The sequence below is a fragment of the Heterodontus francisci genome, chromosome 1, assembly GCF_036365525.1.
Source record: "Heterodontus francisci isolate sHetFra1 chromosome 1, sHetFra1.hap1, whole genome shotgun sequence".
Classification (NCBI taxonomy): domain Eukaryota; kingdom Metazoa; phylum Chordata; class Chondrichthyes; order Heterodontiformes; family Heterodontidae; genus Heterodontus; species Heterodontus francisci.
In genome coordinates, this window is record NC_090371.1 from 181,244,421 (window position 1) to 181,267,173 (window position 22,753).

Consider the following 22,753-nt stretch of genomic DNA (forward strand, 5'->3'; position numbering starts at 1 on the left):
ATCAAAAATATATCTATCCCAGCCTTGAATATACTCAACTATGGAGCATCCACAACCCTCTGGGGTAGGCAATTCTGAAGATTCACAATCCTCCGAGTGAAGAAATTTCTCCTCATCTCAGTCCTAAATGATGAATATCTTATCCTACACCTGTGCTCCCTCTTGTTTTCTTCTATATGTGAGCAATATCATCTGCATTGGTGAACAGCAGTTGGAAGTCGATGACCGTCTTTAATTCTCATTTAAATGCATATGAGATTCCAGTTATAGTTGGTGATAGGAATGAATGGAGACGTGTCCAACTTCCTTGGCTGTCTATGAAAATTGCCCCAGTTCATTCACCAGCCTGGACTGTGTTTGGATTTTTGGCTCAGACTAGATAAACTATGATCCCAATTGGAGCCTCTGGTTGGAATTTTACAACCTTTAAAAGAGTGGGGGTGGCAGGAGGGATGGGGAGGGGGGGGGAAGCGTAAAATGGAGTGGGAGACTGGGGGCGGGCCCAACCGGGCCAACCCTCTCCCGCCTCCACTGCCAATTTACACGGAGTGGCGGTGGCAAGAAACTTCCGGCCTGCCCCAGGCCAATCAAGGTCCTTAAGTGGCCAATTACCTGCCACTTAAGAGACTCCGCCTGCCACCATGGGTGTTTTACATTCAGCTGGCAGGTGGCTGAGGCCTCAGAAAACTTGCTTGATAAAACTTGGCAGCCTTCTGGCAGGCGGGGGGGCGGGTGGGGGGTGCCTCTTGATCAGGCATCTTGTGTCCCACAGAGGGCCGCCTCTGAAGCCCCAACTGCCCCCAACGCACAACACGCCCCCACCCCACCCTCCTAACTGACCACCACCCCCCCCCCCCCCCCCCCTTGCCTAGCTGGGGCCCAACCGATTGTCCCCGACGAGGCACTAAAGACTTACCTTTTTCCGGGGCTGTCCTTCATCTTCATCCTGAAGCTGGGTGTAGTCCCAGCAGTGGCCACCGCTCCCGGTGGTGCTGCTGGGACTAAGAGCTGCCGGCCCGCTGATTGGCCGGCAGCGACATTAGGCGGGACTTACAGCCACAATGAGGTGGAAGTCCCGCCCAAGACCAGTTAAGAGCCTGGGGAGCGTAAAATCCAGTCTGGATCCCCAGGTCCATCGGAGGCATGCTTGCCACCGACTTTTCGGCCGGTGGATGGGTGCACCCCCCCCCACCGCCACTGTAAAATTCCAGCTGCTAATTCATCTCTTCCTCTATATTCTAACTTCTAATTTGGAATTTAATAACTAGGGCTTTGCAGTTCATCTTCCCTCCTCAACCACATCAGGAAAGTATGTAACTGCAGAAGCTTTGTGCTTTTTCTTCTGTATACAATCAAGGATGTTGACAAGCATAGGTTAAATTATATCCACAGGCTCTTAAAATGTTTGTGATTCTGTTAAAGGTGCTGATATTTGAAGAAGACTTTCAGAAAGAAAGGTGTGACCGGGAAAGAATGAATGAAGAAAAAGAAGATTTGAAGAAAAACATTGAGCACCTCCAGTCAAAACTTACTTTACTTAACACACGGGTATTACATAGTAACTACCTTTTTACATTTAATTTTTTCAATATTTTCTACTTTAATAACATATTATTTGCTTGATCTTGTGGCTAGTCATCAGTTAAGGGAATTTTTACTTTTTTTTCGCAGCTTAAGACTTATGAGGAAGACTTTATCAAGGAAAGGAAAGAAAAAGACTTACTGGGGAAGAAACTGAAAAAACAGGTATGAGACTGTAGTATTAAATACGTATCCTGTGAAGCCTCTACAGAAACTAATTAAAATAGCACCTAATGAAAGAAATGTAAATTATGATTTTATTAAATGGATCTTAATTTAACATTATACTTTATGTGCTGGCCATTGTCTCCTTACAAAGAAATATGGAATTGAATATATGGCACTGAGTTTGAGCACAAATGTTATGTCCGATCATCACATAAATACAACTAATCGTTTATCTCACATCTGTTGTGATCTTGGAGCAAGTTGTGTGGAAGAATGGATATAAGGAGTGTGACAAATATGAAGCATCTCTGTTTTGTTTTAGCCTGATAGCTGTCCCTCTCATTCTGATGCAATACATGAGATTTCGAACAAAACACCTGCAGCCTTCACCCATTTGTTTCATGTGTTGTGATGTATGCTTGTCATTGTAGTCTCCCTTATGGCAGGCTTTAGACAGGATTTAACTCACCATTATCAAATATATACAGACATTATGATTCGTTCAGTTATAAATATGATAGCCTGTAATTTTTGGATGAGGCTGGTAGTTAATGAATTTCTAATGAGCTTTGGTAACAGGCTGACAGCCATAAGAATAAAGGAACAGATAACCACTCAGAACATAATTGAATTGGGAAAAAATGAGATCTTCATTTGAGCTTTCTGCCATAGCTAACATGGAGACAAGGAGAGGAGCTGTGTGTACAGCAGTTGTTCATAAAGACATTGGTTAGCATTTTGATTTGCAACCTTTTGCAGTTTCCCCTTCAAGAAGATATCTGGTAGTATTTCTACTGTTTTATGACATTGTTACATATTTGCTTGTTTCTTGTTTATTGAATAAATTTGTCAATATTTTAAAACTAGAACAAGCTTTGCTGTGATATTCTACTGCATATTGAGGGATGGAAATAGATTGTGTGGTGGCAAAAGAATAATTCCAGTAAGTTTTTTAAAAAAACGACTGATAGACCAGGGATTCCTATTCATGTGCTTGGCATGGTACTGACCATTTTACCTAGGTAGTGAGGCTAGAGAAGACACTCTTGAATGCACAGGGAGTCGTACCTCAGATCACTCTACTAAGTGAGTTCCAAGAGCCAAAAATCTGGAGTAAAGAATTGCAGAAAAGATCAAAAAATGTAATGGAGTTGTTACGACCAGGTGAGAGGGGTCTAGGGATTCCCTCTCAGCCTATGCCTGGTTTAATCGTAACAGGTTTAATTTTTTAAAAACACTGTGCTTTAGCTCCCCCTTAGTGAATCCTTGTTCACAGCTTTCCAGTTGTAAGGCAAAGAAATCAATTCAGACAGGTTTTCTTAGATTTTAAACAAGAAAGGTAGAAGTTTATTCATCTTAAACTCTAATCCAGTTACTGACTACGAATATGTGATGCGACCATGCTAGCATACATACACGATAAACATACACGCAGATAGAGACAAAGTAGAAGGAATAAAGGGGGAAAGTTTGAGGCAATATCTGGTAGTTGCAGTCCTTTAAGTTCAATGGTCCTTTGGTTGCTGGTAAGTTTTGCAATTCGATGGAATCCAGTTCACGCTTCAACTTTTTTCTCTTGAGGTTTGTGTGTTTTCCATGGGTCCTGTGGCTTGGGTGAAAGTGAGAGAGAGAGGCTTCCTTGCTCCAGCTTCAGTTTCAACCTGCCTCTTTCTCTGTGGCACAATTTAAAAAAAAAACCAGGTTGCCCAGCAGGTTAGTCATGTGACTAGCTGGTTTGACACTTCTATTTGTGGATTCTGCCATCTTAGCAGTTATCCTGGAATGTGAGCTTCCTCACCTTCAATGTCTGGTGATCAAAGTCCATTGTGGGTTAAGTGGACCATGGAACAGTCCTTTGTCTCCACAAGCACTGTCTGTTAATATGCAAATGTCCTTCCAGTCAAGTGTCTGGTGATTTTTTAACAAGTCAGTTCTTCACTCCAGCAACAGTTTAAAATCAATGCTCATGTGACAAAATTAATGTGCCTCATTCTTGGCAGGTGGGGGTCTGCATGACACCTCCACACCCAGTGGAATGAAATACGATTTATTTTTGGGAGAGTATTTCATTAAAAGGGACTAGAGAGAAGATCAGGACAGGAACACACACATGCATCTCTCTCTTCATTCAGAACCCTAACAATTGTTACAGCATGTTTTTTCTTGGTAGCAGTTCTGCTTTAAACTGCTCTTTTTGTCTTCCCAATAAACATGTGGTTTTTGGGGAAACCTTTTCAGTTTGCACATTTCCAAGACTGGCCTAATAGGTCTTTGTTCTTTGAGGCCTGCAGGGGGGAGGGTTAGGTTTAATTAGCCCTAGGTTGGAGTTCTGTTCAGGGGTGGCAGCAGTGGGCGGTTCTACTCTGAACTCTCGTTCAGTGCCTTGATGAGTCATGCGAGGGGTTTTCACCTCAGGGGATGACTGGTTCCCTTTCTTCCCTGACTGTGGGGGAGGATTATTTGCTAATCGTCCCTTTGTTCTCTGGGATACTCCTGCTTGCAGGTATATGTCCAGATTCTACTGCACTCCCCTGCGGCACCTCAATGAGATGAGTGGGTAGCCATAGTTACACCTCACAAATCAGAAAAGACAGAACCCCAAGGTTGCTATGATCTGCTCCTGATGGTGGAATTTCTAAAGTTAGAATTGTGCTAATTCTACAATTAGCTCTCTTCTAACATTTAGAAATTTACAGACAAAATAATAGATTACTGTATGCTGCAAGTTTTTAAAACCCCAGTTCTCCACCAGATGCAGTATAACTGCAGCTGATCTCTAGGGTTGGATTTTTACAGCTCACCGCCATTCTCGGCGACGAGCTTCAAGAAGTGCGTGGTGCACACATGAGACGTGCACCGCGGTGCCGCTGCGATATTTCGCGCGGCAGCTCATTAACATACAGGGGACAGAATGTCCACCCCTGATAACGTAGAGGGAGCAGGTGCTCCGACCCCAGTAACAGTGCCTGGCGCCACCGTGCAGGCGCCAGCACCATTTTTAAAGGGCTTCAGGCCCTTCCGAAGCATTTTGAGTTTTAAAGTGACAGTTTTTAAAAAATTTAAATTCTATTCAAAGTTCCAATCCCCTCTCCCACCCCTACCCCAATGACTAATCAGTTTATTAATTGCCCTCTCCCCCCAAAAGAACCTTTCTTCCGATCTGGAACTTACATCCCCCCAAAATTTATTAACTTTGACCTTCAACCCCTTCCCACCATCCCCTCAACCAATAGCAAGAGTTTACCCTGCTCCCCCCAAACCCTGAAAATTTCACTCCTCCCCCCCCCCCCCTCCCCCCAACCAGTGTTCCACCTTGGATCTCTGAATGGTGATCCGAAGGCGCGGGAGTTGCAGCAACCGTTCGTAATATCGGCTTAGGACGGCCTCGTGACGAGATAAGTCAATATGCATTGATTAACATTTTAAAAAATATTTAAATTAAGTTTCCATCACTGAGTGGTGCGGGGGGGGGGGGGGGCGCTGCCACGAGGCGTTGCTGCTGCTGGTCAGATGGGGCGGGCCCTTCCCAGCGTCAAGGCCCATGGCGGGCCTCTCCCAGAGGTATTTTCCGGGCCCCCCTGCCACAACCCCCAATGTCGGTGGGGAGGGGAGGGGGTGGTGCTGGTAAAATCCAGCCCTATATAACTGGAGCATTAAAGCACCTGACTAACACCTCTTTGTTTTGCAAGAGTCAGCCACTAAAGATGGTAATCTTCTGCGCACCTGCCTCAAGATTGTGATCTTCTACTTTACAGGAGTGTGCTGGTAAATCCCAGTTTCAGCTGACATTTACTTTTTCATTCTTTTGGCTGAGTGAAAGCCAGGTAACATTATCGCAGGGCAGAGAAACCCCAGCACCAGCAGTGTAAGTTAAATGGATCTGTTAAAACTAGACACCTTACAGTTGATCTTGAACTCCCACTCACACAAAGCAAAAAAGTGTACAAAATGTATATGTTGCTTTTCCAAGTAATGGGACTTGAGAGAAACTTCAGCCCCGATCTTTACGAGGGCAGGATTTCCATGTAGCAGGGAGGAGTTCAAGTTCCCCCAGCTGTCGGAGTTTTAACTCCACAGCGTGCACCATTTTTTTCAACAGGGTTCCTGCCAGGAAGCCAGCCTGATTCACAGGCTTGGCTCCCTGTCGGATGGGGATTTCTCCAGAAGAGGCCACGGCTCAGAAGCAGGGAAGCTTGTGCTGCTAGGGTAGAGATCACGAAAGGGCAGGGTGTTGGCGGGGGTGGTTGGTGGTGATAGGAAAGGGGCTTGTAGTCTTGTGTAAGAACATAAGAAATAGGAGCAGGAGTAGACTATAAGGCCCCTTGAGCCTGCTCCATCATTCAGTGCTAGTATGGCTGCTCTTCTGCCTCAACTCCACCTTCCCACCAACTTCCCATATTCCTTGATACCCTTTTGGGGGTTGTTCATGGGGGTTGGAGACAGAGTGAGGGGGCAGAGAGGTGAATGGATCAGTGATGTTGGGCGGGGTGGGGTGGGGGTGCAATTGCAAAGGATACGGCCCAATTGTGGAGGAGGGAAGGAGAAGGTTAGCTTGGGGAGCTGGACGGAAATACTCCTGTTCCTCCTAGCCCACAAGCAGTGCTGGAAAGGCACTTACCTCTACCTTTGACTGCCTACCAAGGTTAAACCTGGAAGAGAGATAAAATCTGAGGCACATAGCCTCATTAAAATATTTATTGAGCAACCTGATCCCCTCCCATTACAATTGGAAGTGGGTGGGTTCGAGGTGAATTGGGTTCGGGTTTGAGATTTTAATAATTTTCACATCCCATCAGGTTTTTGAGGGTTAAAATTCCCTTTTTCATCTCCACACTGACCTAAGTACAACACATACAGATTCTCTTTTGAAGTTCGGTATTTTCAGTTTTTTCTTAAATGATAGCAATATTTGGATCCAGAGATTTAAATGGGAAAACATTTTTTTTAGTATCTTTTAAATCCTATTTTATTAAGGTTGAGATTTCGGATTCAGGAGTACAAAACTCAAATCTGCCTCCTCTGCAAATTCTCCTGAAGAGACAGGAGGAAAATGATTGTTCCTTCTGCTTCCCCAGATATATACAGCACTAGGAATCAAAGATAGACCAATTTAGTTCATATGGACTACTTGATGTCCATCTAACTCGTAGGGTATAAGTGATTAGGATTATCGTGTTGCTATCATGAGAGGGGTATGTTACCATTTGGGTGGATGAGTGGCAGATGCACGGGCCGACTACCCGTTAGGGGAAGTGGGAGGGTTGAACCATTTTGGAGGCCGCACCTCATTTAAATAGAACCAGCGAGCTGCCTGCCCCAAAATAGCTTGCCAGATTCAAGCTGGTGCAATATCATATCAGACAGCCGAGAGGACACCTGGCTGGCAGTCAGGTAATTTGGTGTGTGCTGGCTGGAGGCTGGAATTCACAGGTGGGCTGAGGGTGGAGAGGGAAGGGCAGGACAGCAGCAATCAGGATTATTTTTGTGAGCCACAAATGAGCCTCTGCTTCTAACCAACAAGCTGTGCTGAGCGGAGCATCTACAGCTGAGGCTGTACCCAGTAGGCCACTGAAATGGTTCTGGAATCCTTGCTACCTAATAATGCCCTGATTTAATGTATTTCTGAGGGTCTGCCTTCAGTCAGGTGGCCAACTTAGCTGCCTGTAAGGTTTTTTTTTAAAACTTACTCTGGCCACTAAGGATTTAAACTCTTCAGTTCTCTCCCCATGATTTGATATTCTTTTGGAAGCAAACTTTTCTGGGGCTGAACCGTACAAACCAGTAAGTTTACATGTTTGATCTCTGCTCTGTGTTGTATTAGCTGATCAGAGCTAGGAGCAACTTTTGGTTGTTACAATTAGCTTCAATAACACTAAAATTAGTAAGAGGTAAAATCATTGTGCAGTCCAACTCCTAATCACTGTCAAAGTGAGTCCTGTGTTGAGTGAGTGAGGATAGTTCAAATACCTGGCCAGCTATGATGCCTCTCCATGGTTGAATAGCCCGCCAACTCTCTGTCTAGGTTTACAAATGACAATTAACTCCTTGGGTGAGGTTCAGGAGGGGTTACAAATATCTGTAGAACTGTCTCGCAGCATGAGTCACTGCTTTTAAGAGACAGGAAGAAAATTTGAAGGAAGCTATTTCTCAATGTGGGTAGATGAGTATTATTCATCTACATTTGTCCTATAAAATTATTTCTGTCTGTCTCTAGTAATCTTAACACATCTCAAAGTTATACAGATAATAAAGATTAGTGTACAATTAACCTTTGAAAGAGGTCCAGAATTCATTTGTGACCTTTACCAACTGCACCAAAGCAGATAAAGTAACCAGAACAGAGCCTGATGCAACTATAGTCAGTGATGGCTGAATGTTCTCCGTCACGGCTGCCCATTGTGAGGCATTTGCAGGCAGCATGGGAACATGCTTTGTAATCAGAAAGCCATTTTAAACAAGTGAGCACTGGGCCATGTGGCAGCCATCTTCATTAAAACCTCAGGCTGCTCCCACGCACTTCTCAGTCTTTAGCTGCTCTTGTCATAAATTATTCTCCAAAGGCGCTGATTAAGAGTGCTTACATCAGTGAAGTGTGGGTCAGACTGGAATTTAAAACAATGATATTCAATTTTTCAACAAACGAACCCACAACAAGAATGTGTCTTCTAGCTTTTCAAAGACATTTTACATAAATCCAACCTTTCGGAGGTGAAGCTAAAAGTTTTTATTATACTAAAACTATTTGAATTTGAACAGCACAGAACAAGTTACCTTCAACTTCTTAATTTATTCAGATACCCATGAACTGGCTGCAGATTGAAACTGGGAACTTTTGAGCCTCGTGGTAGTGAGATTTAATTCCCATAACAAAGTCACCACTATTACGGTAACTCGGGGTATATTTTCACTTTGTGTAAAATGGGTGATGGAGAATTGGCAGCCTGTTTTACATCTCTCCTGATTTTTATTTCTGTTGCCTTAATGTCAGATGTAAAATGGGCTACCAACTCGCTAACACTATACCATAGTGTAAAACAGGTGATAAAAATCTACTCAGGGATTGCAGTGAGTTGTCTCTGGTTATTGCTCACCATTTCCTTATTGCTACTACATTGTTCCTTTTTGGAAAATCCTTGCCAGACTACTCAAGGCCAGTACCATTTTGGAGACAGTACAGATACAATCCCTATCGCTTATAGTGTCCAGGTTGCTGTTAACCTAATTTACCTGCCGTAAGTGGTGGTAAAAGTACCAAGTGCTAAATAAACATCATGACCTCAACCAGTTTAGCTTCAAGCTCCAGTTGATCATGGAGGAGGAATACAGTCGTGTAGAAGGCAAGGAGAAATTGCAGCACGGGTGATAACCGGTAAATTTGTATAATTCCGTCACTCGGCCATTATTTCACTGCACTTCTGGATACAAACAGTGACAGTGCAATACTGAGAATAATTAATCGCACTTTAATAAGGTGTCAAAATTGAATTGCCCGAAATAACCAATCCACTTACTATGTTAAGAGTGGCACCTTTGTCAGTGGAAATGGCAAATGGCGAGTGCCATTTGCCCGTGATAAGTGTGAACGGTGTAAGAGGTGAGGACTATAAATGTGGAAACATGTAGGACTGCATTTTATTCTGGTGAAGTGGGTTCTGTGGCAGGCCGGAAGGCAAGGGGAGACCTCTGCCAGATCCCGGAAGCCATGTAACAGAAGGCAGCCAATTAAATGCCTGCTGTCGGGGATTTCAACCCTTTAAGAAACGAGTTCCCACCTCCAAAGCTCCCAGCCAATCAGAAGGCCAGCAGCTCTGCAGTACTGGCAGCGCCACTGGGAGCAGTGGTGACTGCCAGTACTGGAGGTGGCCTAGCAGTACCAAAGACTGGAAAAGACCCCCGGACAGGTGAGTGGGGTCGGGGTTGCCGAGACAGGTCAGGCAGGCCCCTGCGATGGCTGGGGGCAGGAGCGGGGTTGGTGAGGGGGTTGTCTTCCTTGGGGGGGGTGGTGGGTGGGTGGAGGAGGGGTGCGGTGATCGCCAGTGCAGGGCTCGTCAAGGCCCTAGATTTCCCCCCAAAGGAGAGACCTCCCCGACCCTGCTCAGAAGCCATCAGGCTTTATTTGGCAGCATCTCCACATGGCGATGGGCCCCTTTGCCTTCCACAAAATTGAGGTGGAGGCGGGAAGGGCCACTTAAGGGCCTCAATTGGCCTAGACGACCTTCCCCATCCTGGACAAAATGGCAGGGGGCCTAGGCAATGTCGGGAAGGGCACCTCCTGCCATTTTGTTTGGCCGCCTCAGGGCAGAACAAAATTCTGCCCATAGTGACATGTTGTTCGGACTGCACCCACCATCTTCAAGCAACAGGTGGTAAAATTGATAATATTATTGCTAACCACCTACTAAAACTGATGATACATGACAGAAATATCTAACATTATTCTATAAGGACATTCTCCCACCCTCCCTTCCCCCCAGAGGGTTATCAGGGTTTGGAGATAAATTGAGTAACTTAATTTAATGTATTCTCAGGAAATGTTTTCTTGCCATTGCTAATATGTGGCCTGTGTTGCCATTGTTTTAAGCTTCATTTGCAAATATGTACTGTTTTCTTTCCCAGAATAATATTGGTTTGATGATTCATTTCCCGGCTTCACAAATGTTGACCAAAATCCTTGCTGCTCCAGTCATCCCTTTTAAAGGAGGTGGCAGCTTTGCCAATAAGTAGATTAGATTAGATTAGAGATACAGCACTGAAACAGGCCCTTCGGCCCACCGAGCCTCTGCCGAACACCCATTTATACTAATCCTACACTAATCCCATATTCCCAACAAACATCCCCACCTGTCCCTATATTTCCCTACCACCTACCTATACTAGTGACAATTTATACTGGCCAATTTACCTATCAACCTGCAAGTCTTTTGGCTTGTGGGAGGAAACCGGAGCACCCGGAGAAAACCCACGCAGACACAGGGAGAACTTGCAAACTCCACACAGGCAGTACCCGGAATCGAACCCGGGTCCCTGGAGCTGTGAGGCTGCGGTGCTAACCACTGCGCCACTGTGCCGCCCTAAGTACTTGACTCGCTGAGGAAAAAGTGATCACAATACAATTGAATTCCATATTAAGTTTCAAAGCAATGTACTCCAACCCCAAATGAGAATCTTAAACTCAAACAAAGCCAATTACGCAGGTATTAGGGGAGATCTAGCTAAGGTTGAATAGGGTAAATAGACGAAAAGGTATGGTGGTAAATAAATAGTGGGCAACATTTAAAGAAAGAATTCAAATTGTTCAACAAAAGTACATTCCATTAAAAAAAACTCAGCAAGAAAGAGCCATCTATGGCTTACTAAGGAAGTTAAAGATCTTCGATTAAAAGAAGAGGTTTATAATCTGTCAAAGAATAGTAGCAAACCTGAGGATTGATAATGTTTTAAATGTTTTGTGATGAAAAAAGAGAAAAGTAGAATATGAAAGTAAACTAACCAGCATAGAATATGATAGTGTATTAGCCAGGAATATAAAAACAGATTATAACAGCTTTTACAAGTATATAAAAAGGAAGAGAGTAGCTAAAGTAAACATTGGTCCCTTTGAGGCAGAGACAAGAGAAATTATTGTGGGGATAAGGAAATGTCGGAGACGTTGAACAAATATTTTGGTTGTCTTCACAGTAGAAGACACAAATTACATACCAGCAATAGAGGGTAACCAATAGGCTAATAAGAATGAGGAACTTAGGGTAATTAATATCAGTAGAAAAAAGTAAACAAACTTAAGGCCTAAAATCTGACAAAGTCCCAGGATCTGATAGCCTTCATCCTAGGATTCTAAAAGAGGTAGTTGTAGAGATAGTGGATGCACTGGTTATGATTTTCCAAAATCCCCAAGATTCTAGAATGGTCCAGTGGATTAGAAATTAACAAATGTAGCACTGCTATTCAAGAAAGGAGGGAGAGTGAAAACTGGGAACTGCAGGTCAGTTAACCTGACATCAGTCATTGGAAAAATGCTGGAATCTATTATTAAGGACGTCTTAACAATACTTAGAAAATCACAAATGACAAAGTCAACATGGTTTCACAAAAGGAAAATCATATATGACATTATTACAATTTTTTGATAATGTAACTAGTAGGGTAAATAAAGGGGAACCAGTAGATGTAATATACTTGGATTTCCTAAAGGCATTTGATAAGGTGCCACACAAAAGGTTGTTCCACAAGATAAGGGCTCATGGATATATGATTGGACGATTGGTTAACAGACAGGAAGCAGAGAGTAGGGATTAATGATTCAAGTTGACAGGCTATAACTAGTTGAGTGCTGCAGTGAACAGTGCTGGGCCTTAGCTGTTTGCAATCTATATTAATGACTTAGATGAAGAGATCAAGAGTAGTGTATCTATGTTCGCTGACCATACATTCCCACTGAGTTTTGTAAGCTGTGAGGAGGACACAGAGATATATTCAGGTTAAGTGAGTGGGCAACAAGGTGGCAAATGAGGAATAATGTGGGGATTGTAAGGTTATTCACTTTGGTAGTAAAGAATGGAAAAGCAGAATATTTTTAAAAGGCGTGAAACTTGTAAATGTTGATATTCAGAGGGTCTTGGGTGTACTTGTATAAGGAACACTGAAAGTACAAGTAATTGCTTGCAGGTACAGCAAGCAATTAGGAAGGCAAATGGCATGTTGGCTTTTATTGCAAGGGGATTGGAGTACAAGAATAAGGAAGTCTTGCTACAATTGCACATGGCTTTGGTGAAACCACATCTGGTGTACTGTCTGCAATTTTGATCTCCATATTTAAGAAAGGATATACTTGCATTGGAGGCGGTACAGCGAGGATTCATGAGATTAGTTCCTGGGATGAGATGGCTGTCATCTGAAGAGAGGCCAAGTAAATTGGATCTATACTCTGGAGTTTAGAAGAATGAGAAGTGAACTCATTGAAACATACAAGATTCTGAAGGGGCTTGACAGGGTAGACACTGAGAGGTTATTTCCCCTGGCTGGGGAATCGAGAACCCAGGGAACAGTCTCAGGATAAAGGATCATTTAGGACTGAGAGGAGGAGATATTCCTTCACTCAGAGGGCTTTGAATCTTTGGAATTGTCTACCCTAGATGGTTGTGGATGCTCCATCACTGAATATATTTAAGGTTGAGACACAGATGTTTGGTGTCTCAGTGAGTCACATCATGTGGGAAGTGGGTGGGAAACTGGAGTTGAGGCCGAGGATCAGCCATGGTTGTACTGAATGGCAGAGCTTGCTCGAGTGACTGCATAGTCAACTCCTGCTTCTATTTATTATGTTCTTATCTGTTTTACTTGTAATGAGTTTTACTTTAAAATATTGGTATCCCTTCCCCTTTATTCTGTGAAGAATGGATCAAATGTTTCAGCCAAGAGTTTCCTTTAGCAGCACATTAGATCTGACCTATTCGTTGTTGTCAATGGGATTGAGTTGCTTGGAGTCTGATTATTTCCATGGTCAATATTCATGACCAACTATCTGTTCCTGTGGGGATGTAGACAGTTTATGCAACAGTGGGGAATGTGGGAAATCTGGCAGCACCTCTAGATACCAAACAGGCATTTTCTGATCCTAGGAGAGAGAGAATCCCAAGGGAAGGACTGCAAAGAGACAGGTATCAGGCAAGTCAATCTTGTGGGGTCAGTAACAGCGTCAGTGCTTCTCCTGGTACCTGCAAAAATTGCATAAAGAAAATAAACTACATTCCCTGTTTAGGAGTGGCACAGACAGTCCCTTTAAGGACTGCTGGTTCGACTGTTTTGTTTCTGGCAAGAGCCTTGGCTGCCTGTCTGAAGGCCCCAATCCAAATAGCAGCAAGTCTGACAACAGCAGGAATGAGGCAGTGAGCCTATATTCTGATTATGAGCGTGCTAAAAGCCCATTCCTGCCAGAAACAGGGATGAAAGTCAGGACCATACATTCCGATATCTCTTAAGAATTTATTTTCCAAATTTCCTTTCTTAATTTTTCTTTTCATTTTTTATTATTCAGAAGGGAGGAAAAATTTTAATTTTTTTTTAAAAAATGGATGTGGAGTAGAAGGATCTTGGAATCTTACAGCACAGAAAGAGGCCATTCTGTCTGTCATACCTGTGCTCTTTGAAAGAGCTGTCTAATTTTGTCCCACACACTGGCTTTTCCTTCATAATCCTGCAAATTAGTCCTCTTCAAATACATGTTCCCATGGAATCTGATTCCATCATCCTTTCTGATGGTGTGTTCTGAATCTTAACAACCCTCTGTGTGAAGAAATTTCTCCGCATTTTCACTCTAGTTCTTTTGCCAATTGTTTATCTGCTTACCAACCCACTTGCCAGAGGAAATAGTTTCTCCCTTCTTGCTCTATCAAAACCCTCAAAATGTTGAATATCTCTATTGGGTCTCTCCTTAAGCTCTAAGGTGAACAATTCTAGCTTCTCCAATCTCTCCACATAACTGAGCTCCCTCATCCCTGGTATCATCCTGGTGAACCTCCTCTCTGGAGCCTTGATATTTTTGCAGTGTCCTGAATTGTATACAGTACGCCAGCTGAGGGCTAACCAGTGATTTGTAAAGATTTAAACTTCCTTGGTTTTGTATTCAATGCACCTATTTACAAAGCCAAGCATCCTATACGCTTTCTTAACTACCATATCAACTTACCTTCAAGGATTTGTGAATATTGTTTTTGCATCTTTGAAATAAATCACTTCAGAGATAATTAAGGGGTTGAAATGTCCATGGGGGATACAAATGCACCCTAAACATGACCTTGATTTAACTTGGGAGAGACAAGTTAAACAACTTTACTGATTGTAAAATATACCATTGGGCCCAGCCTTTCTGTGCTCAGAGGAGCTATGACGGTATTAGAAAATAAAAAGTTTAGTGCTGCTTTGTGTTTCTAAGAATAGGAAAGTGAAGGCACAGCACAAGTCAATGGCACAAAATTTGCATTCACCCAGTCAGACAGTTCCAAAGTAAATCATGTGACCTTTTGTATCTTTCAGGCTACAGGCTTTTCACAGTCACCTACAGCCCCTTATCCACCTCTGACATATGCACCCTGTACACCATATGTTAATTATGGGCATCCCTACGGACTCCCCATCCACTATCCAGGCCCAGCATTGCTGACACCACTGACAGAAACTCGAGGTTATCAGCATCCCATGGTGAGTACTTGTTTGGTTTGTGCTATACAATGAAATCCTAAAAAATATACAGAGAAATTATAACTTGTATCTCATCCCTAAAGGGAAAGTAAGGTGTAAGGGAAGCACAGTACTTTTTGTTTACTGTACCCCATTCATGTCAATGTACATATAGTTCTTTCTGTATTTAAAAGCAAGGTTCAAATTTCCCTCTTCAATGGAGATCCTCATGCAGATCTCTTTCCTCCATGCTGTTCTGGTAACATCACTGAAGGGAGGATCTGCTTGTATCTGTGACTGGACTCATCTGATTTTAATGGGGAAGTAGCCTGGGAGCCAACACAGAACAACCCAACCTCAGGAAAACACATTGTCTACATAAAACCAAATTACCCTAGTATGCAAAGGCAAAAAGTCCTTGTTCTCCTTGTTCTCTCTCTCTCTTTGCCCTCACACTAACTCACTTTCCCAAAGTATAACTGTTAATGTATCATAGCTGAAAATTAAGCAACAATTTATTTACGAATGTGACTGCATTTGATTTATTTTCTCCCCTGAAAGAATAAGAAAGGGTTTTCTTGTTTTTAATTCCAGAAAACAAAGTTGTTATGACCAGGTGGTAAGGGGTATGAGTGGCTCCCACTGTTCACCTCCCAACTGACTGCAATCATGTTTTGTTTAATGATGATGAGTTAGCTCCTGAATATTTTACTTGCCAAATAAACAGAAGGTGACAAGTTTTCTTGTAGGTTTAAAACAGAAGATTAACTATTGAACAATATTCATTCCCCAAAATATTTGCAACACCACTCATGCACACATTCACTCTTGCATGCACTCTTAGGAGAAGATAAATAAAAGGCAAAGAGTATGAGTTCAAGGTGTGGTAGGTGTTTGTGGTTTATGGTAAACCTGTTGAACCTTCTTAAGTAGAACAGCCTCTTCTTTTAAAGGTGCAGGCCTGGGTTGTTTGTAGTCTTGACTTGATGAGGTGTTGTAGATTTCTGGTGCTTAAGATTTCAGATTGGAGGTGGCAATCACTGTCAATTCTCTGCTGCACCAGGTTGAAGTGTGGAATCAGCAGCAAGGCTTCTTCTTGTTTGGACTGGGTCTTTCCACAGCCCTTGGCTGGTCTCCTTCTGTGAGATTGTTGTGATCTCTTTCTCTCTCTCTCTCTTTATCACTCTTTCCCGCCCCCCCCCCCCCCCCTTTCAGGGTTTTAAGCTCAAAATCTATCAAATTAGAGTCTTTGTTAGTTGGCACATGGCCCTCTCCCCTGGTGTGACCATGCGATGGGCCAGGATGTGGAATCCATGGTGATCCATTAATGTCTGGATGGCTATAATCCTGTTATGATGTGGCTACTTCACATCTTTGTTTCATTAGAACCCATTCAATTCAAGAATTTCCCTTGTTTCAGATGGGTGTAATTGACACCTCCTTAGTCTGGAATGTATTCTTTTGTCCTTTCAAGACAGTGAGACAGTTTGAATATACAGGCCAAGTCAGCAGACCTTTGGCAGCCATCTTGCAGCACATTAACCACTTTTTAAAGGAAAGGTCGATTTCAAAGATTCCATATGGAATAAAGTTTGTATCTTAAAAGTAGGAATATGACGTGTTTTTACTGAGCATGGCAATTTTTATCTTTTTCATTGTAAAATTGAATTTACAATCTCAGTCAGAGTGCGATTTACTCCATATAGAAATAACTTGCATTTATATAGCACGTTAAAGAAAGAGAGATGACCAGTTAAACAGTTTTGGTGATGTTGGTTGAGGGATAAATGCTGGCCAGGGTGCCAAGCAAACTCCTCTGCTCTTTGAACATTTTACCTTCTGAGAGGGCAGGCAAGACCTCTGGTTTAATGTCTCATACGAAGGACACCACCTCCAACAATACAGTACTCTCTCATTGAAATATCAGCAGAAATTATATGCTTAAGCCCTGGAGTGGGGCTGTGAACCCTAACCTTCTGACTCAGAGACAAGAGTGCTACTACAGGGGTCACAGTTTCAGGATATAAGGTTTGCCATTTAGAACTGAGATGAGGAGAGATTTCTTCACTCAGAGGGTGGTGAACCTGTGGAATTCTCTACCACAGAAGGCAGTGGAGGCCAAGTTATTAAATATATTCAGGAAGGAGATAGATATATTAATGCCAAAGGGATCAAGGGATATGGGGAGAAAGTGGGAACAGGGTACTGAATTAGACGATCAGCCATGATCTTTTTTGAATGGTGGAGCAGGCCTGACGGGCTGAATGGCCTACTGCTGCTCCTACTTTTCTATGTTTCTATGTTTAATACCAATGAGCCAAGTCTAATACCTGCACATATGTATGGGCCTGCACCATTTACCACATTTTCATATTGAGTTCAACTATCAAACCACAGCTACAATGTCTGGGTACATTGAACTATAAGCAATTTACCAATGATGGTCTCTTACTGCAAGTAGGGCTATTGGATAGCTGTTTCCAAGAGCCAGCATAGGCATCATGGAACAAATGGCTTCCTTCTGTGCTATATCATTCCAGAATTCCAAATTTGTTTGTTGATCCTTGGTTTGCATATTAATGTGAACTTATCTTTGTACTTATGTACAATCAATTTAACTTTCTTCCTGACCATATTAAACTGTTTTAGTGGTGTTGATTGAGGAGTAAATGCTGGCCAGGATAAAAGCTGTTTTAAAAAAAAGAGCAGTGGATTTTCCTGAAGAGTAAGGAACACAACAATCACCCTGTCAGCAACATTAGGCAAGGCACAATGTGGTAAAAATGTGTTTTGGGAGGTAACGTAAAGCACGCTGGCGAATCAGCAGGTTATTTTACATTCCATTCAGTTGGGTTGTAAAACAGGCTGCTGGTTCACTGTTGCCCATTTTATGCTACCAGCTCAAGACAAATTTCTACCCCATTGCATCTGGTCTTCATGATAACCATTAAGCGATGAAGAAACACAGTTCAAGCAGAAACCAGTCCACAAAGCAGCTACATGGTTGAGACGTAGTAGCCCAGAAATCACATTTATATTTGTTGGGTGTAATCTATACTGGTTAGGTATCTCTTGAAATCAGTTTTGCATTTCTGAAATAAAAACAGAAAATTCTGGAAATACTCAGCAGGTCAGGCAGCATCTGTGGAGAGAGAAACAGAGGTAACGTTTCAGGTTGATGACCTTTCATCAGAACTGGGAAAGGTTAGAAATGTAATAGGTTTTAAGCAAGTGAAAGTGGGGGAAGGTGGAAAAAGGGACGGTCTATGATAGGGTGAAAGATGGGAGAGATTAAATAACAAAAAGAGTTAGTGGTGGAGGGCCAAAGGGAGTGGTAATTTGACAAGTAAAGAAACAATAGGTGTGTAGAGGAGCTGTGAATGGCAGAATGATGAAAAGCTGCTGTCCAAAAGCAAAAACAAGAGAAAAAGGAGAGTAACACCAAAACCTACACAAAAAAAGAAACAAAATGCGGGCAGAGGTTATTGTCTGAAATTGTTGAACTCGGTGTTGAGTCAGGAAGGCTGTAAAGTGCCGAAAGTCCCATCTGAAAACTATAAATGGAATTCTTAACCAAAAGTGCCTTTAAATTTTAAATTCTGCAATAGGTCTGTACTTTCAGAAGAATGCTCGAGGATCAGGCTGTTGTAGGGTCTTAGCCTGGAGTATTCATTTAATCTTGCTGCTTGACACATTCTCTGCCATTTCTCACTCTGCTCAAAGTTTAAGGTAGATTTTGAGCTTGTCATCATACCAGGTACACAATCTTAAAGAAATATTTGTAATTCCTGTGTAATCCAACATGATTATGGTTCATATTTGTGGATGTGATGTATTTAAACTTTTTTTTAAAAAACTAACCTACCATTAACATCTGAGCTATACCTCTAATATCTGTACTAAAGAATGCAAGACTCTCTTGCCATTTTCATCAGCCATGCAATAAATTTACTGTAATCTTGTTCATCTTTAATATACATATAATTTGTAATTTGCAGCCAGAATGCCCGTGGTATGTTCCATACTCCAACCAGCTTTCTGCAGATCAGCTAAATAGTCAGAAATGCAGCCCAAAAGGTAAGAAATGGACCAGTCCAGTACTAACACGTTTTAAATAAAATTCCATTGTATTCTTGGAATTAAGGTACCAGGGTGTAAATCCAATTCCACATATCAATTAAACTTTTGGCTCAGTTCTTTGAAAACTTTCCATAAATTATATATTCTTGAGTTTTCTGTTTTTGGCTTGAATTTACTGATAATCATTGTACTGGCATGTCCGTGTCTATCTAAATTTAACACTTGGGGGAAGACCTGCATTTAAATACAAAGAAATTGCTTTTGAAAATTGTATAAAACTAATCCTAAACTTTTTTCCCACTTTTAATTGCAGATATTACATCAGCAAAAAGACATCCAAAATAGCAACCTTGGAAGAAAACTGATTGATATGAATTTTTGTCAGTGCCTTCAAACAACACTAGGCCTTTGCTGACCAATGCCCTGAAGGAGCTACTGGTGTTATATTTTAATGTATGTTCTTTGTTTCCCTTTTTAAGAGAAACCATAATAACACATATTAAATATGACTCAAAAGCTTGTCTTCTCAGCTGTGCCAACAATAACAAAGACCATTTGCATAGCTACTTTAATGTAGTAAAACATCTAGAGGCGTTTCACAGGAGCGTTAACAAACAAAATTTGACATTGAGTCACATAACAAGGAATTAGGACATGTGTGCAAAAGCTTGGTCAAAGAGGAAGGTTTTAAGGAGCATCTTAAAGGAAGAGAGAGAAGTAGAGAAGCAGAGAGAATTACAGAGGGAATTCCAGTACTTAAAGCCTAGCCAGCTGAAGCCATACAATGGTGCAGCGATAGAAATCAGGGTGCTTGCGAATTAGAAAATATTGCAACTTGGCCAATGCATTCTTGTTTTTCTTTTTGTGGATTTGGCTCAGTTTGTAGCATTCTGTCTGTCTCTGAAGTCAAACTTTGTGGCTTTGTGTTCGAAGCCATGCCTTCAGCTATCTTGGCTTTAATCTCTGAAATTCCCTGCCTGGACCTCTTCACCTCTCTACTTCTCTATCCTCCTTTAAGACCCTCCTTAAAATCTATCTCATTGACCAAGCTTTTGGTCACCTGACTCCTCCTCCTTCTTCCCAGTGTCATTTTTTTGTCCTGATTACACTCCTGTGAAGTTTCTTGGAATGTTTACATTTAAAAGTGCTATGTAAATGCAAGTTGTGGCAGCGGCCCTCGTGTCGTCGTCATCGTCTTTGCATTAGACATCAAATTGAGGCCCTGAGTGTCTGTTCTGATGGTTAAAGATCCCACATCATTTTACAAAGACCTTTCTACTATTTTCTTCAATATTCCTCCCTCGACTAACACAAGCAATAATAAATTAACTGCCCATTCTTCTCACTGCTGTTTGGAGGACCTGACTGTATAAAAATAGCTCACATTTGTTCACAATAATTATTCTACAATGCAGCGTCATTCTATATGAAATGTTTTGAGACTTTTTTGAGGGGCATGAGAATTTGCTTACAGAACATGGGAACAAGAGTAAGCCATTTCGCCCCACAAGCCTGTTCTGACACTCAATGAGATCTTGGCTGATCTGTGGCCGAACTCCATATCTTTTAATACCTTTGGCTAACAAAAATCTATCAAATTCAGTTTTAAAACTAATAATTGATGTAACATCAATTGCTGTTTATGGAAGAGAGTTCCAAACTTCTACCACCTTTTGCGAGAAGAAATATTTCCTAATTTCACTCCTGTAAAGTCTGCCTCTAAGTTTGAAACAATGCCCCCTAGTCCTTGACTCCCCAACTAGCAGAAATATTTCCTCCCAATCTACCTTACCTGTTATTCTTAATATCTTAAAGTTTGATCAAATTACCCTTAACCTTCCAAATTCCAGGGAATACAACTTTAGTTTGTTTAATCTCTCCTCACAGCTTAATCCTTGGAGTTCAGGTATCATTCTAGTACTTCTATGCTTTACTCACTTCAAGGCCAATATGTCCTTTCTTGGGTGTAATGTTCATAAAAGTTCTTCTTGCTCAGAAGCTGATTTGTTACTTGTGTAAAATGCATGTGTCAGTTGTTCAATACTTTGCATTCTAAATTGCATGTGAGCAGCCAATCTTGCTGGGATATTCAGATGACTTTGTATAAGTTAAAATTGTTTTGAAGTAATACCTCATCAGTGGCAGAGGTCAGGAATGCACCTAGACCTTCAAAATCAGTGAATGCTCCCACATCTGCTATTCTTTGGCGTTCCATTATTTTGTGTAATAATACAAATAATAAAAATAAATGCAACTGTCCAGGTGAAGAGGACATAAAGGAGCTCTAACATGGGGGGGTAGACAATTACAGGGAAATTTTGAATGATGCTGATTGAATTTGCAAACTGGATGGAAATTTTGCTCAGGTGTTCATGTGTTTTGAAATTGTAATCCACATTAATTCCAAGATATCATTGAACTTCCATTTTCAGTCTTTATACATGTACAAGGGAAGCTTTAACTTACATTTCCAAATATATCAACCAAGAAAATTACCTGGTTTACTGTGGACACTGGACAGCATATATTATTCACAATGTTGCATGAAAACATTTGTCAGTTTCCACTACTGTAGAATAATCATTGCTACAGTAATATTTTTGAACCAATCTATTGTCATCCTGATAAAATATAAATTAAAAAGGATGCAGGGAAGAGGGATCTGAATGTATATGTGCATAAATCATTGAAAGTGGCAGGACAGGTTGAGAGAGCACTTGATAGACCATACAGCATCCTAGGCTTCATTAATAGAGTACAAAAGCAAGGAAGTTATGTTAAACCTGTATTGAACACTGGTTTGGCCTCAACTGGAATATTGTGTCCAATTCTGGGCATCACACTTTAGGAAAGATGTGAAGGCATTGGAGAGAGTGCAGAAAAGATTCAGAAATATGGTTCCAGGGATGATGAACTTCAGTTACGTGGATCAATTGGAGAAGTTGGGGCTGTTTTCGTTGGATAAGAGAAGGTTGAAAGGAAATTTGATAGAGGTATTCAAAATCATGAGTGGTCTGGATAGAGTAGATAGGGAAAAACTGTTCCCATTGGTGGAAGCATGAGAACAAGAGGGCACAGATTCAAGGTAATGACAAAAGAAGCAGTGACGACATGAGGAAAAGTTTTTTCATGCAGCGAGTGGTTAGGATCTGGAATGCACTGCCTGAGAGTGTGGTGGAGGCAGATTCAATCGAGGCATTTAAGAGAGAATTGGATTGTTATCCGAAAAGGAAGAATATGCAGGGCTACGGGGAGAAGACGGGGGAATGGCACTAGGTAAATTGCTCTTTCGGAGAGCCAGCACAGATTTGACAGGCCAAATGGCCTCCTTCTGTGCTGTAAAAATTCTGTGATTCTATGTGTATATATATATATTGAATGTTGAATGCTTTGTAACATACCATGACTGTTTAATATCATGTAACTTGTTTAACTAATGGGAAACAGAGATTGAACCAGACAATTTGTGTGTTTATTTCAAAGAGGGTTGTTGCACCTTTCTTATCTGCATGTTTAACGGAACACATTCTCACATTTCTCCAAGTTCAGATATATTCAGTGTAATCTTATATAGTCAATAGGAGTTTGAAAAATGGGTGCATCAGGACACAAACATTGGGTGGTACATTTTATTCCTGTGTTGATAATCATAGAAGAGTACAGCACAGAGGCCTATCAAGAATGCAGTAGCTCTTTTGAAGAGCAATCTAGTTCATCCCACAAATATAAAAGCAAAATACTGCAGATG

At 41.7% G+C, this 22,753-nt stretch overlaps 1 protein-coding gene across 4 annotated transcripts in view; it reads left to right on the forward strand.

Moving 5' to 3' along the window:
* Positions 1–22,455, forward strand: part of LOC137373808 (TNFAIP3-interacting protein 1-like) — a 34,807-nt gene extending 12,352 nt beyond the window's left edge. For 2 of the 4 annotated variants that reach the window (XM_068039223.1, XM_068039214.1), the window contains 5 exons: positions 1,423–1,548; positions 1,672–1,746; positions 14,782–14,946; positions 18,924–19,002; positions 19,319–22,455. In XM_068039223.1, the coding sequence (XP_067895324.1) occupies positions 1,423–1,548; positions 1,672–1,746; positions 14,782–14,946; positions 18,924–19,002; positions 19,319–19,350 (477 nt within the window). In that variant the 3' untranslated portion in view covers positions 19,351–22,455. Of the gene's footprint in view, positions 1–1,422; positions 1,549–1,671; positions 1,747–8,543; positions 8,624–14,781; positions 14,947–18,923; positions 19,003–19,318 lie in introns of those variants that run through there. The other 2 variants (XM_068039233.1, XM_068039241.1) reach the window with 2 other exon arrangements.
* Positions 22,456–22,753: the final 298 nt, after the last annotated feature.